This window comes from Rhinoraja longicauda, chromosome 3, assembly GCF_053455715.1.
Source record: "Rhinoraja longicauda isolate Sanriku21f chromosome 3, sRhiLon1.1, whole genome shotgun sequence".
Lineage (NCBI taxonomy): Eukaryota > Metazoa > Chordata > Chondrichthyes > Rajiformes > Arhynchobatidae > Rhinoraja > Rhinoraja longicauda.
Genome location: NC_135955.1, coordinates 91263596 through 91279704, shown reverse-complemented (window position 1 = coordinate 91279704; position 16109 = coordinate 91263596). Strand labels below are relative to the sequence as shown.

The window sequence follows — 16109 nt, the reverse complement described above, 5'->3', positions numbered from 1 at the left end:
GCGGTGGCAAAGCAAGATGGTGGCCACCAGGGCAATGGTGGAGAGATGCAGCACGATGTGGAGTCCACTTTAATCAGCCTGTTGTCACCTTTTCACCTCTACTCTTCGTCCATCCACCTCCCAACTGCCCCCATCACCTGTACCCACCTGTCACCTGCCGGACCTGGTCCCACCCCCATCTCTCTCCCCGCTTTCTCTCCCCAGCTACAATCAGCCTGAAGAAGGGTCCTGACCCAAAATGGCCATTCCCTCCACAGATGCTGCCTGACCCGTTGAGTTCCTCCAGCGCTTTGTGTTGCCTGCAAGGTTGCAGCATCTGCAGTTCCTGGTGTTGCCGTTGATTCTGATCATTGGTTGAGTTCAGTGATGGGAGGGAGGGAGGGAGGTGTGGGGGTGGGAAGGGCGGGTGTATTTGACTGTGGGTTGGCGTTATTCTCCTGCACGTGTCCTTGTTCTCTGACGTGTGACTCTTCTCTCTTGTTCAACAGCTGTTTGAGATCACCATCCCCATCTTGCAGGTCCCGAAGCCAGTGACCATCAGCGTGGCCAATCACACCGGCTGCCGATGTATGTCCAAGCTGGACTTCTACAGACAGGCCCACTCCATCATCCGCCGCTCCACACCCACAGCCCCGTCAGAGTAAGTACGCACACACATCTCCAACACGCTAGTGACACGCTAACGACGGACTCAGCCTGCCGCGTGTCCGTGTTGTAACATCACGGGCCCCGTGTTTACAATCTGCTACCACACTTCCATAAAGTGCTGGAGTAACTCAGCGGGTCAGGCAGCATCTAAGAGAGAGGGAATGGGTGACATTTCGGGTCGGTCAGTCTGAAGAAGGGTCTCGACCCGAAACATCATCCATTCCCTCTCTCCTAGTGCTGCCTGACCTGCTGAGTTACTCCAACGTTTTGTGATACCTCGATTTGTATCAGCATCTGCAGTTATTTTCCTACATATCATGTGTGTGATGTCTCTGTGTATCATGTGTGTGATGTATCATGTGTGTGATGTCTCTGTGTATCATGTGTGTGATGTATCATGTGTGTGATGTATCATGTGTGTGATGTATCATGTGTGTGATGTATCATGTGTGTGATGTCTGTGTATCATGTGTGTGATGTATCATGTGTGTGATGTATCATGTGTGTGATGTATCATGTGTGTGATGTATCATGTGTGTGATGTCTCTGTGTATCATTCTCGTCTCCTCCGACGCTGGCAACCTCAACATCCTCATCCTACTTGACCTCAGCGCCGCCTTTGACACCATAAATCACTCCATTCTCCTCACCCGACTTGAAACCTCCTTTAACATCACCGGCACAGCCCTATCCTGGTTTAAATCTTACCTCTCTGACAGACACCAATTCATCTCCATTAACAACTGTAAATCCCCCACCGCTCCCCTCCCCCAAGGTGTCCCCCAAGGCTCAGTCCTTGGCCCCCTCCTCTTCATCCTCTACCTGTTCCCCCTTGGTCAATTAATCCGCCGTCATGGTCTCAACTTCCACTGCTTCGCCGATGATATCCAGCTCCTCATCTCCACCAAGTCAATCTCCCCCACCACACACTCTACACTGACAAACTGCATCACTGAAATAAAATCTTGGCTTCAATCAAACTTCCTCAAACTCAATTGCAACAAATCTGAAATCATCATCATTGGTCCAAAAACGCTCACCAAATCCACCCAAAACTTCATCCTCAACATTGATGGTCTCCCAGTATCCACCTCCCCTCACATCCGGAATCTTGGAATCATCCTTGATCAAACCCTCTCCTTCGACAAACACATCAAACACATCACAAAGACAGCCTTCTTCCACCTCAAAAACATTGCCCGTCTCCGTCCATCCCTCTCCTCCACAGCTGCAGAAACCCTCATCCACGCCTTCATCACCTCCCGTCTGGACTACTGCAACAGCCTCCTCTATGGCGCACCCTCAAAAATCATCAATAAACTTCAATACATTCAAAACTCCGCTGCCCGTCTACTCACACACACCTCGATCCGTGACCATATCACCCCCGTCCTTTATAAACTCCACTGGCTCCCCATCCCCCAGAGAATCCAGTACAAAATCCTCCTCATAACCTACAAAGCCCTCCATAACCTGGCCCCATCCTACCTGACCGACCTCCTCCACAGGCACACTCCCACCTGCACCCTCCGCTCTGCCGCTGCCAATCTCCTATCCCCCCACATCCGGACCAAACTCAGATCCTGGGGGGACAGGGCTTTCTCCATCGCTGCTCCCACCCTATGGAACTCACTACCCCAAACCGTTAGAGACTCCTCCACACTCACCACATTCAAAACATCACTGAAGTCTCACCTGTTCAGTACTGCCTTCAACCACTGAAGGTCACCTCACCTTCTGTCTCCTTTCTCTGTTCATTTATTTATTTACTTATTTATCTATTTATTCATTTCCCTATGTTCTCAAAATCTCTGTAAAGCGTCTGAGTATATGAAAAGCGCTATATAAATAAAATGCATTATTATGTGTGTGATGTATCATGTGTGTGATGTATCGTGTGTGTGATGTATCATGTGTGTGATGTATCATGTGTGTGATGTATCTGTGTATCATGTGTGGGATGTCTCTGTGTATCATGTGTGTGATGTATCATGTGTGTGATGTATCATGTGTGTGATGTATCATGTGTGTGATGTATCATGTGTGTGATGTATCATGTGTGTGATGTATCTGTGTATCATGTGTGGGATGTCTCTGTGTATCATGTGTGTGATGTATCATGTGTGTGATGTATCATGTGTGTGATGTATCATGTGTGTGATGTATCATGTGTGTGATGTATCGTGTGTGTGATGTATCATGTGTGTGATGTCTCTGTGTATCATGTGTGGGATGTCTCTGTGTATCATGTGTGTGATGTATCATGTGTGTGATGTATCATGTGTGTGATGTATCATGTGTGTGATGTCTCTGTGTATCGTGCCGGATTGGCAGACAGCAACTCTGTGTGGAATATTGTGCAAGATACTGCCTGCCAGAACATTCATTGTTTAGTTCAGAGATACAGCACGGAAACAGGCCCTTCGGCCCACCGGGTCCACGCCGACCATCAATCACCCCTTCACACTAGATCTATGTTCTCCCACTTTCTCATCCACTCCCTACACACTAGGGGCAACTTACAGAGGGGCCGATTATCCAGCAGGCAGACCCACACGTCTTTGGGATGTCTTTGTCATGGACAGATGTTGCAAAGTAGGAGAGGACAAGTTGGTTTCATTCAGTGTGTGTCACATCAGGATTAATTCAATCGGGAAACTTGATGGAGGTTTCTACATTCAGACTTCACCCTTGGCATGACTTGCGTGCAACCGTGAGAAACCTCACAACACTTTCTCTCACATTTGTGAGCAATATTTCACAATCTCTTCTTCCTGGATGTGACTAAGAGTCTGTGACCTCAGAGGCCGTTACGCTCGAAGATAGACACAGCGTGCTGGAGTAACTCAGCGGGTCAGGCAGCATCTGTGGAGAACACGGATAGGTGACGTTTCACAGAGTGCTGGAGTAACTCAGCGGGTCAGGCAGCATCTGTGGAGAACATGGATAGGTGACGTTTCACAGACTGTGGCCGCTTGTTCTCTGTACCTCTTGCCCGGGATTGTTCTGTCCCTTCTCCACCAGGCAGAAGATACAAAAGCTTGCAAGCACGTACCGCTGGGTTCAGGAAGAGGGTCTCCCTTCTGTAGGCAGACTACTGAACGGTCCTGCATTAGCCAGGGTGTGGGCCTGATCTTCCAACCTACCTCATTGTGGACCCGAGTCTTTTTCTCTTGTCACTGTGATACTACAATGCTGTAAGACTAGACTCTGCCCTCTGGTATTTTTCTCTTTACACTGCCTGTTGTGTGTGGTGTGGCTGTACTGATGTATGGTATTTATGTCTGGTTAACCATGAGGATAACAGCTTATCCCAGGTCTCCGTACACCTGGCAATAAATCACCAAAGCCCGTACAAAAACTGAATGGGTGATGAGCCAGAATAAAGAGCAACGATAAAAAGATCATTGATGATGTGTGATCTTATAGAAACCTATAAAAACGTGTGATGATGTGTGATCTTATAGAAACCTATAGAAACGTATAAAATTATAAAAGGACTGGACAAGCCAGATGCAGGAAAAATGTAAGAATAAAGGGGAGGCCATTTAAAACTGAGGTGAGAAGAAACTTTTTCACCCAGAGTTGTGAATTTGTGGAATTCTCTGCCACAGAGGGCAGTGGAGGCCAATCAATGGATGGATTTAAAAGAGAGTTAGATAGAGCTCTAGGGGCTAGTGGAATCAAGGGGTATGGGGAGAAGGCAGGCACGGGTTACTGATTGGATGATCAGCCATGATCACAATGAATGATGGTGCGTACAGGCTCGAAGGGCCAAATAGCCTCTCCTGCACCTATTTTTCTATGTTTCTATTTTCTAACATCCACACAGGCCTGACTGGAGTATGTGGGGCAGAAACAGATGCCTATGTAGGTCAAAGGCATGAGTCAAGCCGTGATGTGGTCAACATGAATGAGTCCATCTGGGGATGGCGTGTCTGTGGTCAACATGGTTGTCCATCTGGGGATGACACATCCACTGAGCGCAGGGATGATGCCAGGCATTACACAACTGACCACAACTATTGTCTATTGCACCACTCAGTTGGCCCACCGGGTCGGCGCCGCCCAGCGATCCCCGCACACTAACACTATCCCACACCCACTAGGGACAATTTACATTTCTACCAAGCCAATTAACCTACAAACCTGCACGTCTTTGGAGTGTGGGAGGAAACCGAAGATATCGGAGAAAACCCACGCAGGTCACGGGGAGAACATACAAACTCTGTACAGACGGCGCCCATAGTCAGGATGGAACCCGGGTCTCCGGCGCTGCATTCGCTGTAAGGCGGCAACTCTTCCGCTGCGCCACCGTGCCGCCCACCTGTTGTAATTCGAGGCGTATGCAATCTGCCAGCTGTATCTTCACAAAACATTCCCTCTCACGTATCACACACGGAACATTCCCTCTCGCGTATCACACACCAAACATTCCCTCTCGCGTATCACACACGGAACATTCCCTCTCACGTATCACACACGGAACATTCCCTCTCGCGTATCACACACCAAACATTCCCTCTCGCGTATCACACACGGAACATTCCCTCTCACGTATCACACACGGAACATTCCCTCTCGCGTATCACACACGGAAACCCCTCAAGGCCCTTCCTCCAATCCAAACCTGTGGACAGAAGTCATTGAAAAACACTTAGAACTGACTTTAAAATAAACTACAATCAACTTTCCAAAGGACCTTTTTGGCTGCCAAGGACCTGTTTTTAGAAACTTCTTTTGTTATTAAGTGTAAGAGCTCTCCAGCTCTGTGCAGTGGTAATGGGGACAGGTTTTTGAATGCTGTTGTGTAGAGTGTGAAAACGCACAGCTCCAGATTCAGGGGCGGTTTCTTCCCGGCTGTTATCAGGCAACTGAACCACCCTACCACAACCAGAGAGCAGTGCTGAACTACTATCTACCTCATTGGTGACCCTCGGACTATCCTTGATCGGACTTTGCTGGCTTTACCTTGCACTAAACGTTATTCCCTTATCCTGTATCTGGACACTGTGGACGGCTCGATTGTAATCATGTATTGTCTTTCCGCTGACTGATTAGCATGCAACACAAGCTTTTCACTGTACCTCGGTACATGTGACAATAAACTACACTGAACTAAACTAATGATGCAGCCTGATCCACAGAGCTCTCCAGGTACCTTGTGGCTAACTTGTATAAACCAGCACCTGCAGTTCTTTCTACCTCCTTTAAATTAAACGAATCTAAAGTAAACTAGATGTTCAGGGCAGAAACCTGCTCTCTCTATCAGAGGGAGACAGGGAGCCAGGGTCATGGTGATCGTACACCAGGCCGTGTGGTCACTGGTTTACAGGGCTGTGCGGTGTCCTGGACTCTGTATTCAGAGGCTTGGGGGTAGGGTTGCCAACTGTCCCGTATTAGCCGGGACATCCCCTATATTGGGCTAAATTGGTTTATCCCGTATGGGACCGCCCTTGTCCCGTATTAGGCCCGGGGGGCGCTGTCGGGCCTGGACACTGTAGGCCCGGACACTGTAGGCCTGGACTGTAGGCCCAGACTCTGTAGGCCCGGACACTGTAGGTCCGGACACTGTAGGCCCGGACACTGTAGGCCCGGACACTGTAGGCCCGGACACTGTAGGCCCGGACACTGTAGGCCCGGACAGTGTAGGTCCGGACACTGTAGGCCCGTACACTGTAGGCCCGGACACTGTAGGCCCGGACACTGTAGGCCCGGAGGCCCGGGTGCCGCCTAACGGAGGTTGAATAGGAACCCGTCTCCTGGCCCGGGCGGCCACCATTGGTGAAGCGGGTGCACGTGGCCGCTGGCTGGGTGAGGTCACGTGGGGCGCGGGGCGGTGACGTCACCTTGTCCCTTATTTGTGAGTGAGATAGTTGCCAACCCTACCTGGAGGGTATCGGGGGGAGGGACAATGGCGATCCCGGCTCACAGTCATGTCCCGCACCGTGGCCTAGAGACACAAGTGTGATCAGGGTAGACACACAAAGTGCTGGAGTAACTCAGCGGGTCAGGCAGCATCTCTGGAGAGAAGGAATGGGTGACGTTTCGGGTCGAGACCCAGTGCAAATTGGAGGAACAGCACCTCATATTTCGCCTGGGTAGTTTACACCCCAGCGGTATGAACATTGACTTCTCTAACTTCAGACAGACCCTGCTTTCCCTCCCTCTCCATCCCCTCCCCAATTCTCCCACCAGTCTTACTGTCTCCAACTACCTTCCTCACCTGTAGATGCCCTCACCTGTAGATGCCCTCACCTGTACATGCCCTCACCTGTACACACCCTCACCTGTACAGGCCCTCACCTGTACAGGCACTCACCTGTACATGCCCTCACCTGTACACACCCTCACCTGTACAGGCCCTCACCTGTACAGGCACTCACCTGTACATGCCCTCACCTGTACACACCCTCACCTTAGATGCCTTCACTTGTACATGCCCTCACCTGTACATGCCCTCACCTGTACATGCCCCTCACCTGTACATGCCCTCACCTGTACATGCCCTCACCTGTACATGCCCTCACCTGTACATGCCCTCACCTGTACATGCCCTCACCTGTACATGCCCCTCACCTGTACATGCCCTCACCTGTACATGCCCTCACCTGTACATGCCCTCACCTGTACATGTCCCTCACTTGTTCATACCCTCACCTGTACATGCCCTCACCTGTACATGTCCCTCACTTGTTCATACCCTCACCTGTACATGCCCCTCACCTGTACATGCCCTTACCTGTACATGCCCTCACCTGTACATGCCCTCACCTGTATATGCCCCTCACCTGTTCATACCCCTCACCTGTACTTGCCGTCACCTGTACATGCCCTCACCTGTACATGCCCTCACCTGTAGATGCCCTCACCTGTACATGCCCGTCACCTGTCCGGTTGCTGTTTCTCCATGTTGCAATGAGCAGGTGAATGGCGGGGCCCATTGAACCAGGCTGTCACAGTACTTACTGCCTGTAATCGCTGCCTCATTTCAACAAAACCATTTTTGTTTCCTCCACAGCTGTTCGATGCCAAACAAGACGTGCCCCCGGAATCAAATCTGGAATAGTTTTCTGTGCAGGTGTGTGCTGCAGTACGACCTGAGCGGGCTGCTCCAGTCGGGCGGTGGCGCAGGTGAGCGAGATTACTTACTGATTGACAGACACACTCCACCGGTCAGTGTGCCATCGTGTGACACCCACTAAACACAGAGAGACAAGCACTGCTTATTTTAACAAGATTACATTTATTCAATTATTTACAATAGTGTTTACACACCTATAACAAAACACCTGCCATCATAACACACAATTGCCAAGTATTCCACCACCAAACATCAAATTGGAATCTCCAGAGATGCTGTCTGACCCACTGAGTTACACCAGCTTTTTGTGTCTATCTTCAAATTGGAATAGACTGGGTAAAGGCAGAGTCTGTTGCCCAGAGTAGGGGAATCGAGAACCAATGGAGGTGAGGGGGGAAAGGTGAGGTGAGGTGGGGGAGAAAAGATTTAATAGGAATCTGAGGGGTAACTTTTTCACACACAGGGTGGGGGTGTATGGAACGAGCTGCCAGAGGAGGTTGTTGAGGATGGGACTATCTAACAATTAGACAGGTACATGTTGGGTGGTCACGGTGGCGCAGCGGAAGAGTTGCTGCCTTACAGCGAATGCAGCGCCGGAGACCCGGGTTCCATCCCCACTACGGGTGCCGTCTGTACGGAGTTTGTACGTTCTCCCCGTGACCTGCATGGGTTTTCTCCAGGATCTTCGGTTTCCTCCCACACTCCAAAGACGTGCAGGTTTGTAGGTTAATTGGCTTGGTAAATGTAAAAATTGTCCCTAGTGGATCGTTGGTCGGCGCGGACCCGGTGGGCCGAAGGGCCTGTTTCCGTGCTGTATCTCTAAACTAAACTAAACTAAACCCTCCGACATACCAGGGATAATTTACAATTTTACCAGTCCCATTGCCTTACAACCCCGACTGTCTTTGGAGTGTGGGAGGAAACCGGAGCACCTGGAGAAAACCCCATGCAGGTCACGGGGAGAACGTGCAAACGCAGTACTGACAGCACCCGTAGTCGGGATGGAACCCGGGTCTCTGGTGCTGTGAGGCAGCAGCTCTACCCGTTGTGCCACCGTGCCTGCCTGCGGTGCCAGTGACGCTGTGCCACCGTGTCCCCGTACCGCCATGACGCTGTGCTGCCCCCACCCCGTGCCCGCCTGCGGTGCCAGTGATGCTGTGTGTGTTTTACAGAGGGGGAGCTGGGCCTGCATGGCGTGTGCGGGCCCCACAAGGAGCTGGACGTGGACAGCTGCCAGTGCGTGTGCGGCGGGGCCTCTAGCGGTACCGGGTGCGGCCCGCACCGGGAGCTGCACACGGACACGTGTCAGTGCGTGTGCCGCAATGGGCTGCATGCCGCCGGCTGCAGGCCCCACCGCCAGTTTGACGCAGACACGTGTCAGTGCGTGTGCAAGAAGAGCTGTCCCCGGCACCAGCCGCTGAACACGGCAACATGCGTGTGCGAGTGCACGCAGTCACCCAACAAGTGCTTCCTCAGGGGACAGCGGTTCTACCCACACACCTGCAGGTCAGTCCGTGTTAAACCCTCTCACACGCATGTTAGTCCCGTGTTCACCCCCACATGTGCAGGTCAGTCCATGTTAAACCCTCTCACACGCATGTTAGTCCTATGTTCACCCCCACATGTGCAGGTCAGTCCATGTTAAACCCTCTCACACGCATGTTAGTCCTATGTTCACCCCCACATGTGCAGGTCAGTCCATGTTAAACCCTCTCACACGCATGTTAGTCCTATGTTCACCCCCACATGTGCAGGTCAGTCTGTGTTAAACCCTATCATACACATGTTAGTCCCGTGTTCACCCCCCATGTGCGGGTCAGTCTGTGTTAAACCCATCACATGCATGTTCGTCGCATGTCAGTTCCGTGCTAAACCGTCTCACATGCATGCCAGTCCTGTGTTAAACCCCCACATGTTCTAGTCAGTGTGTTAAACCGTCTCACATATGTTATTCCCATGATGCACCCTCCACATGCATGTCAGCCCCTTGTTAAACCGTATCGTCCACAGGGTAGTCCTGTGATAAACCCCTCACATGCATGTTATTCCCGTGTCTGACCCCCCACATGCATGCAGGTCCCGTGTTAAACCTTTCACATGCGTGTCAGTCCTGTGTCAAACCCGTCACACCGCAGGTCAGTGTCATGTGAGGATCTACAACCTGATCAAATCCCTGTGATCCCCTAACTCTGTTTCCCACCTGTAACTACAGGCAGTGTCCGGGGCATGATTCCCCACTGCCCTTGACATGGACATGATTATATTGATGTGTCTCTCGGATCTGCAGGATAGCGTGCAAAACAAAGCTGGTCACTGTAGTGAGACCGCACTTGGAGTACTGTGTGCAGTTGTACAGGGCCCTAGTGAGACCGCACCTGGAGTACTGTGTGCAGTTGTACAGGGCCCTAGTGAGACCGCACCTGGCGTACTGTGTGCAGTTGTACAGGGCCCTAGTGAGACCGCACCTGGAGTACAGTGTGCAGTTGTACAGGGCCCTAGTGAGACCGCACCTGGAGTACTGTGTGCAGTTTTGGTCTCCAAATTTGAGGAAGGATATTCTTGCTATTGAGGGCGTGCAGCGTAGGTTTACTAGGTTAATTCCCGCAATGGCGGGACTGTCATATGTTGAAAGACTGGAGCGACTAGGCTTGTATACACTGGAATTTAGAAGGATGAGAGGAGATCTTATCGAAACACATAAGATTAATAAGGGGTTGAACAGGTTAGAGGCAGGAAACATGTTCCCAATGTTGGGGGAGTCCAGAACAAGGGGCCACGGTTTAAGAATAAGGGGTAGGCCATTTAGAACGGAAATGAGGAAAATCTTTTTCAGTCAGAGAGTTGTGAATCTGTGGAATTCTCTGCCTCAGTTGAGGCCAATTCTCTGAATGCATTCAAGAGAGAGTTAGATGGAGCTCTTAAGGATAGCGGAGTCAGGGGGTATGGGGAGAAGGCAGGAACGGGGTACTGATTGAGAATGATCAGCCATAATCACATTGAATGGTGGTGCTGGCTCTAAGGGCCGAATGGCCTCCTCCTGCACCTGTTGTCTACTGTACGCTGGTACACGTGACAATAATAAACCTCAACATAAAGTTATCATCACATCCGCACCATGCAGCAAAGAACTCTGCTCGTAACATCCATAGAACATAGAACAGCACAGCACAGGAACAGGCCATTCAGCCCACAATGTCCGTGCTGAACATGATGCCGTTAGACTAGTCTCCTCTTCCTGCACATGATCCATGTCTCCCCATTCCCTAGGGTTGGGTCGCCAACTGTCCCGTATTAGCCGGGACATCCCGTATTTTGGGCTAAATTGGTTTGTCCCGTACCGGACCGCCCTTGTCCCATATTTGGCCCGGGACGTACTGTAGGCCCGGACACTGTAGGCCCGGACGCTGTAGGCCCGGACACTGTAGGCCCAGACGATGTAGGCCCGGACGCTGTAGGCCCGGACGCTGTAGGCCTGGACGCTGTAGGCCCGGAGGCCCGGGCACCGCCTAACGGAGGTTGCGTAGCATCCTGCCTCCCGGCCCGGGCAGCCACCATTGGTGGAGTGGGAGCACGTGGCCGCTGGCCGGGTGAGGTCACGTGGGGCACTGACGTCACCTTGTCCCGTATTTAGGAGTGAGATAGTTGGCAACCCTATTCCCTGCACTTCCACGCACCGATCTAAAGCCCCCTTAAACGTCACGATCGCATCTTTCTCCAGCACCATCGCTGGCCTCAGTAAATTGCCCCTCGTGTAGGCAGTGTATGATGAAGTGGGATAACGTACACCGCGTGTAAAACGCGTGGTCGATGGTCGGTGGAGTTTGCACGTTCTCCCCGTGAACTGCGTGGGTTTTCTCCGGGTGCTCCGGTTTCCTCCCACACTCCAAACACGTGCAGGTTTGTAGGTTAATTGGCTTTGGTGAAATAATTGTAAATTGTCCTCAGTGTGTGTAGGATAGTGCGAGTGTACCGGGTGATTGCTGGGGTACTCACTAGCTTGAAGGGCCTGTTTCCATGCTGTATCTCCAGAGTGTTTTAGTGTTGTGTGTCCCAGATGGAACAATCACACTCTTACTTACAGAAGCACAACACAATATGGAAACACAGTGCTCTGTAAACAATATCATAAACGAGGAAAAAAGGTCAGTGTGTGTGTATACACACGTAAACATACATAAACATATACATGTATACATATACAGATGTACACATAAAAACAAACAACAATAATCGTGCAATAATAAACATAATAGTCTATGTAGTTCAGAGCTTATTGGGAGGTTGTTGAGTTCAAGAGCCTGATGGTTGCTGGGAAGAAACTGTTCCTGAACCTGGAGCTCACGGTTTTCAGGCTCCTGTACCTTCTACCTGTTGGTAGCAGTGAGATGAGAGTGTGGCCAGGGTGGTGTGGGTCAGTGAGAGTGTGGCCAGGGTGGTGTGGGTCAGTGAGAGTGTGGCCAGGGTGGTGTGGGTCAGTGAGAGTGTGGCCAGGGTGGTGTGGGTCAGTGAGAGTGTGGCCAGGGTGGTGTGGGTCAGTGAGAGTGTGGCCAGGGTGGTGTGGGTCAGTGAGAGTGTGGCCAGGGTGGTGTGGGTCAGTGAGAGTGTGGCCAGGGTGGTGTGGGTCAGTGAGAGTGTGGCCAGGGTGGTGTGGGTCAGTGAGAGTGTGGCCAGGGTGGGTGTGGGTCAGTCAGTGTGGGTCAGTGAGAGTGTGGGTCAGTGAGAGTGTGGGTCAGTGAGAGTGTGGCCAGGGTTGTGTGGGTCAGTGAGAGTGTGGCCAGGGTGGTGTGGGTCAGTGAGAGTGTGGGTCAGTGAGAGTGTGGGTCAGTGAGAGTGTGGCCAGGGTGGTGTGGGTCAGTGAGTGTGTGGCCAGGGTGGTGTGGGTCAGTGAGAGTGTGGCCAGGGTGGTGTGGGTCAGTGAGAGTGTGGGTCAGTGAGAGTGTGGGTCAGTGAGAGTGTGGCCAGGGTGGTGTGGGTCAGTGAGAGTGTGGCCAGGGTGGTGTGGGTCAGTGAGAGTGTGGGTCAGTGAGGGTGTGGCCAGGGGGGTGTGGGTCAGTGAGAGTGTGGGTCAGTGAGAGTGTGGGTCAGTGAGAGTGTGGCCAGGGTGGTGTGGGTCAGTGAGAGTGTGGCCAGGGTGGTGTGGGTCAGTGAGAGTGTGGGTCAGTGAGGGTGTGGCCAGGGAGGTGTGGGTCAGTGAGAGTGTGGGTCAGTGAGAGTGTGGGTCAGTGAGAGTGTGGCCAGGGTGGTGTGGGTCAGTGAGAGTGTGGCCAGGGTGGTGTGGGTCAGTGAGAGTGTGGCCAGGGTGGTGTGGGTCAGTGAGAGTGTGGCCAGGGGGGGTGTGGGTCAGTGAGAGTGTGGCCAGGGTGGTGTGGGTCAGTGAGAGTGTGGCCAGGGTGGTGTGGGTCAGTGAGAGTGTGGCCAGGGTGGTGTGGGTCAGTGAGAGTGGCCAGGGTGGTGTGGGTCAGTGAGAGTGTGGCCAGGGGGGTGTGGGTCAGTGAGAGTGTGGCCAGGGTGGTGTGGGTCAGTGAGGGTGTGGCCAGGGTGGTGTGGGTCAGTGAGGGTGTGGTCAGGGTGGTGTGGGTCAGTGAGAGTGTGGCCAGGGTAGTGTGGGTCAGTGAGAGTGTGGCCAGGGTGGTGTGGGTCAGTGAGAGTGTGGCCAGGGTGGTGTGGGTCAGTGAGAGTGTGGCCAGGGTGGTGTGGGTCAGTGAGAGTGTGGCCAGGGGGGTGTGGGTCAGTGAGAGTGTGGCCAGGGTGGTGTGGGTCAGTGAGGGTGTGGCCAGGGTGGTGTGGGTCAGTGAGGGTGTGGTCAGGGTGGTGTTTTTCAGTGAGAGTGTGGTCAGGGTGGTGTGGGTCAGTGAGAGTGTGGGTCAGTGAGAGTGTGGCCAGGGTGGTGTGGGTCAGTGAGAGTGTGGGTCAGTGAGAGTGTGGCCAGGGGGGTGTCGGTCAGTGAGAGTGTGGCCAGGGTGGTGTGGGTCAGTGAGAGTGTGGCCAGGGTGGTGTGGGTCAGTGAGAGTGTGGGTCAGTGAGAGTGTGGCCAGGGGGGTGTCGGTCAGTGAGAGTGTGGCCAGGGTGGTGTGGGTCAGTGAGAGTGTGGCCAGGGTGGTGTGGGTCAGTGAGAGTGTGGGTCAGTGAGAGTGTGGCCAGGGGGGTGTGGGTCAGTGAGAGTGTGGCCAGGGTGGTGTGGGTCAGTGAGAGTGTGGCCAGGTGGGGTGTGGGTCAGTGAGAGTGTGGCCAGGGTGGTGTGGGTCAGTGAGAGTGTGGCCAGGGGGGGTGTGGGTCAGTGAGAGTGTGGCCAGGGTGGTGTGGGTCAGTGAGAGTGTGGGTCAGTGAGAGTGTGGCCAGGGGGGTGTCGGTCAGTGAGAGTGTGGCCAGGGTGGTGTGGGTCAGTGAGAGTGTGGCCAGGGTGGTGTGGGTCAGTGAGAGTGTGGGTCAGTGAGAGTGTGGCCAGGGTGGTGTGGGTCAGTGAGAGTGTGGCCAGGGTGGTGTGGGTCAGTGAGAGTGTGGCCAGGGGGGTGTCGGTCAGTGAGAGTGTGGCCAGGGTGGTGTGGGTCAGTGAGAGTGTGGCCAGGGTGGTGTGGGTCAGTGAGAGTGTGGCCAGGGTGGTGTGGGTCAGTGAGAGTGTGGCCAGGGTGGTGTGGGTCAGTGAGAGTGTGGCCAGGGTGGTGTGGGTCAGTGAGAGTGTGGCCAGGGTGGTGTGGGTCAGTGAGAGATGTTGCATGCTGTGCTGATGTGTAACACGGATGTTGTATGTTTTGATGATGCGTAACGCAGTTGTTGCGTGTTTTGTTGGTGTGTAACAAGGATGTTAGAAGCATAGAAAATAAGTGCAGGAGGAGGCCATTCGGCCCTTCGAGCCTGCATCGCCATTCAATATGATCATGGCTGATCATCCAGCTCAGTAACCTGTACCTGCCTTCTCTCCATACCCCCTGATCCCTTTAGCCACAAGGGCCACATCTAACTCCCTCTTAAATATGGCCAATGAACTGGCCTCAACTACCTTCTGTGGCAGAGAATTCCACAGATTCACCACTCTCTGTGTGAAGAAATATTTTCTCATCTCGGTCCTAAAAGACTTCCCCCTTATCCTTAAGCTGTGACCCCTGGTTCTGGACTTCCCCAACATCGGGAACAATCTTCCCGCATCTAGCCTCTCCAACCCCTTAAGAATTTTATATGTTTCTATAAGATCCCCCCTCAGTCTTCTAAATTCCAGCGAGTACAAGCCGAGTCTATCCAGTCTATCTTCATATGTTGCGTGCCTTGCTGATGTGTAACATGGATGTTGAGTGTTTTGATGATGTGTAACACTGATGTAGCGTGCTGTGCTGGTGTGTAACACGGATGTTGTGTGTTTTGTTGGTGCAGTTGCTACAGGCCACCGTGTCGTGTGCGGAGGAAGGGTTGCAAGCAAGGGCTGTACTTCAGTGAGGAGGTGTGTAACTGTGTCCCCACATACTGGCGAAGACCTTACAATGGCCACTACTGACCGCTCCCACCTGCCGGCCACGGAGACGGCCGCTGGACTTTCACACGGACACCACCACCCAGAGGGAGGACACGTATGTGACACGCGGTGTGTCAGAGACACGGGAGGCCACGTCTCAGCGCAACGCCAGCACACACGGTAACGACACGCTGGACCAACGGCAAGAACACGTGACCAGCTACACGCGACACGTCAATGGTCAGGGGGTCGAGGTCCAAACAAGCTAATTTTTTTTTTAAGATAATGAATCTATATCTAATTTATTGCCACAAAAATATTGTGCGACATTCCTGTCCATAGCAGTTAACAACTGTAAGAGCTCACTGTGATCTGTATTTTTATATCATGTAAAATATCTTTAAAATAAAAGGCAAAAGTGTATTGTATGTGTTGTATCCATGGCAACACATCCACAGGTCATAAGTGATAGGAGCAGAATTAGGCCATTCTGGAGTACTGTGTGCAGTTGTACAGGGCCCTAGTGAGACCGCACCTGGAGTACTGTGTGCAGTTGTACAGGGCCCTAGTGAGACCGCACCTGGAGTACTGTGTGCAGTTGTGCAGGGCCCTAGTGAGACCGCACCTGGAGTACTGTGTGCAGTTCTTGCTATTGAGGGCGTGCAGCGTAGGTTTACTAGGTTAATTCCCAGAATGGCGGGACTGTCATATGTTGAAAGACTGGAGCGACTAGGCTTGTATACACTGGAATTTAGAAGGATGAGAGGGGATCTTATCAAAACGTATAAGATTATTAAGGGGTTGGACACGTTAGAGGCAGGAAACATGTTCCCAATGTTGGGGGAGTCCAGAACAAAGGGCCACAGTTTAAGAATAAGGGGTAGACCATTTAGAACTGAGATGAGGAAAAACATTTTCAGTCAGAGAGTTGAG

General features: G+C 52.4%; 1 protein-coding gene across 1 annotated transcript in view; it reads left to right on the top strand.

Annotated features, from left to right (window-relative positions):
• The window catches only part of vegfc (vascular endothelial growth factor c), a 31901-nt gene extending 16208 nt beyond the window's left edge, over positions 1 to 15693 (top strand). Inside the window, exons 3-6 of the mRNA XM_078397080.1 lie at positions 489 to 640; positions 7670 to 7782; positions 8905 to 9238; positions 15098 to 15693. Of these exons, the coding sequence (XP_078253206.1) occupies positions 489 to 640; positions 7670 to 7782; positions 8905 to 9238; positions 15098 to 15218 (720 nt within the window). The 3' untranslated portion in view covers positions 15219 to 15693. The remainder of the gene's footprint in view (positions 1 to 488; positions 641 to 7669; positions 7783 to 8904; positions 9239 to 15097) is intronic.
• Positions 15694 to 16109: the final 416 nt, after the last annotated feature.